Source organism: Crocodylus porosus, unplaced genomic scaffold (assembly GCF_001723895.1).
Source record: "Crocodylus porosus isolate Cpor-Errol unplaced genomic scaffold, CroPor_comp1, whole genome shotgun sequence".
NCBI classification, from domain to species: domain Eukaryota; kingdom Metazoa; phylum Chordata; order Crocodylia; family Crocodylidae; genus Crocodylus; species Crocodylus porosus.
The window spans coordinates 60,252,702-60,255,992 of NW_017728931.1; the positions used below are offsets into that span (position 1 = coordinate 60,252,702).

A 3,291-nucleotide genomic window follows, 5' to 3' on the forward strand; every position below is an offset into this window, starting at 1 on the left:
AGAAAGGACGTCTCTGCAAGACAGATTTGCATTCACGCATTACTAGATTTCTAATGGTATGAGACTGAAGCAGTCAGGGGCTTTTCAATGAAGGTTTACAGAGGCAGAGAATTGTTAGTGCTCTTAAATGAAGAGGACAATGGGGAAGGAGCATGTGAAATGGCAGGTGGAGGAGGTCCTTTTATTCTTAGAGACCTAAAGAGAAAAGGAAAAGTAACTGTTACAGGCACAATTTGCTTACATAGTCCCTGTCACTGCATATGTATGTCTGACATCTGATCTGTAGTCCATTGATTTCAATGGAAAGCATCTCCTTGCTGACAGTAGGTTTTGACACTAATTCTCTAGTCTCCAAATCATATCTAAAATCATGCCTTTTCTTCACTATCTGGACCTCTTGGATTTTCTATCTCTCTGTTCTTTTTATTATTATTTTTTAAAGCACTCAGGGTCTAGTATACATAAAATGTTACAAACGAAAATTATTTGTACAAATATAGAGTAAAGCAGAGGAAAGCAGAGTCTGAGGCTAAACAGTAGAATCTGATGCATGCTTCTGCAGGTCAGTAGCTTTAGCTGTATTCATTCAGGCAGTGAAACTTTTCTTTTTTTCTTTTTTGCTAAGACATAATAACTTGATAGTTACAGAGCAGGTCACAATAGCAAGAAGTAGTGTTGTTTAGTGGTTTGAGTAAAGGCCTTTGAACAGAGGTGTAGCTGGACATTTCTATACCCTGGGTAACAACAGTGCTGAGCCGGCAGCAGTACAGTGGCTGGCTGTCTTGTTCCCCTGATTTAGCGCCCAGGGCTGATGTCTTGGTCGGTCCTATTTAGCTATACTACTGCCTTTGACTCAGGAATGCTAACTTCTCTGGCTGTTGGCAAGCCACATAACCTTTCCACCTCAAATCCCACTTTATAAAATAGTATAATTAGGCTTACTTGACTATTCAAGGTGATTGTGAAGATTATTTACATAGTTTGAAAGGTACAATGTGAAAAGCACTCTAAAAGCCTTGCATGTTAAGAACAGTGCCCTAAAAGAAACAAAATGGATAAATAAGATTTCTGGATCCCCAAGCTTAGAACTAAGATGTATATGCTGCACACGTGAATAATTTACAGTAGCAAGAGCTTCCATTATGCATCTTCCAGGACTGGGAATGTGTCTTTCTCTGTGTGGACAGGTGGGTAGTGGGTAGACCGAGTATAGCTTATTGTGAATGCTTCTGGGATTTAAATCATAACAAAATGGATGACTGATTTATATCAAGTCGCAGGGTCAATAGAGAACTATGCAAGTACAGAGGTTTTCAGTGGTCAACTAATGCTAATGGGGCTCTGCACAAGTGCAGAAGTCTACTCGTACGGAACAGTTTGCAGGGAGGTATTAGGCTAGAAATAGATTGCCAAATTAAGTGATTCAAATGTGCTGGGACATGTCCCAGCACAGCTGATCCACTTCACAGGGCAAAACATAGTCTATTGCCCTGCCTGTTGATGTTGCAGGATAATGGGCAATGTGTTCCCCCAGGGCTTGAGGGGCTTAGTCCTGCACGCCCCAGAAATTCCTGTGCAAGATCAGGCCCCTCAAGCCTTGGGAATGCCTGCCTGGCTTTCCCTGCTTAGACACACCCCTAGAATCTCAGGGGCATGTCTATGTAAGTGGGAAAAACCAAGCAGGTGCTCACAGGATTTGAGGGGCCTGATCTTATGCAGGAATTCCCAGGGTGCACAGGATCAAGTACCTAAGGCCCCCAGAACGTCTGCCCAAGGCAGCTAGAGAGCGCTGGCAGCTCCGGGCTGTCAGTGTTCTCTGCTAAAGAACAGCACAAATTGATACCATCTTCATTGCAGCCACAATTTGGGGGTATTTATGACACCATAAGGGGTAGGGACATCCGTTTCCTTGGTCATTGTACCACCATAAACTTTTTTAGCAGAGGAACAAAGATGTTAATGGCGGCACACTGGTGGCGAAAGGCAGTTTTCCACCCCTAGATCCCAGTCCTAAACCAAGCTGAATATAACTCCCACAAGCAGTCCCATTGACTTCAGCAGCCTTTGTTTGAACAAACTGAAAATATGTCTCTAGAATGGCAAATACTAATAGACAGCAACAAAATGCTACTACGTCTCAGCCAGACTTCAGAGCATCTGACAAAGTAGGCAGTCACCTATGGAGGCTTATGCCTCTCAGAAGCAATGCTGAAGAGCGCATCCAGACGAGCACACACATGCATTTCCCTGGGGACAAAAAGCAGCAGCACATAAGTTGTGCTGCTGCTACTTGTCCCCAGGAAACACTCATGCATGCACTCAGAAGTGTGGCAAGTTGCCCAGGGTGGGTAGGGAAGGCTGGAACCAGCTGTCAGGTTTTTTTGTTTTGTTTTTGGAAGAGTGGTTAGTAGGGTTTAAAGCAGAAGTTTCCAGCCCAAATGGTTGCTGCAGGTGACAGAAAACATGCAACTCAAGGATTAAAATGTAGAAGTCAAATCCATCGAGGTCAGGAACCTAACCTATAAAAATTACTGGTGCCAATGATTTCCTTTAAGAAGCATGAAAAAGCATATATATTTTATATATACAATATAAAAATAAAATGGTATAATACACACACACATATATAATGTGCTATTTTATGTATACATATATATTTTCATTTTCTATTTATATCAATATATATTATATTTCATACAAATTATATAATTATTAAATAATTATTATATACCTATATTATATAATATTTATATCGATAGATATCAATATATATATGTTTATCTCTACCTATAGATATATGTCTGCAGATGGATAGACAAATGTAAAAATTCGTTTTAAAGCCTGGCTTACAGTGCTATTAAAATCCTTGGGTTTAGCCATATGTTGCTGGGGGAAAATTGAGAAAACCTGTAAATTCTCCATACCCCGGTGGTCACAGGGGCTGTTTTGTGCCTAAGCTTAGGTGACCTCCTCAGCTGGTTTTCTTTGGCACTTTACAGCCAACCGCTCGGGACCACTTGGTGCAGACCCTTAGCTCAGCTTAACTGCAGAGGGGATTAAGCACCAGCACACAAGCACCTACGAGCAACACCAGAGCCCGGAACGAAGCCCGTGCCCGCTGCGAGCAGGCTCTGCAGGCCACTGTCATCCCCCCACGTGCTCGGCCGGGCCCAGAACTACGTTTCCCAGCAGACCGCAGGGTTTCCGCGCATGCGCGTTGTGGCTGCCCACCATGGCCACGGTGCTGTCCCGGGCGCTGAAGCTGCCAGGTAGGGGGGTGGTCCCGGCGGG

At 43.3% G+C, this 3,291-nt stretch overlaps 1 protein-coding gene across 2 annotated transcripts in view; it reads left to right on the forward strand.

Annotated features, from left to right (window-relative positions):
• Positions 1-3,211: 3,211 nt before the first annotated feature.
• Positions 3,212-3,291, forward strand: part of FAM234B (family with sequence similarity 234 member B) — a 25,122-nt gene continuing 25,042 nt past the window's right edge. For both annotated transcript variants that reach the window (XM_019545198.1, XM_019545199.1), the window contains exon 1: positions 3,212-3,269. In XM_019545198.1, coding sequence (XP_019400743.1) covers positions 3,233-3,269 — 37 coding nt within the window. In that variant the 5' untranslated portion in view covers positions 3,212-3,232. The remainder of the gene's footprint in view (positions 3,270-3,291) is intronic.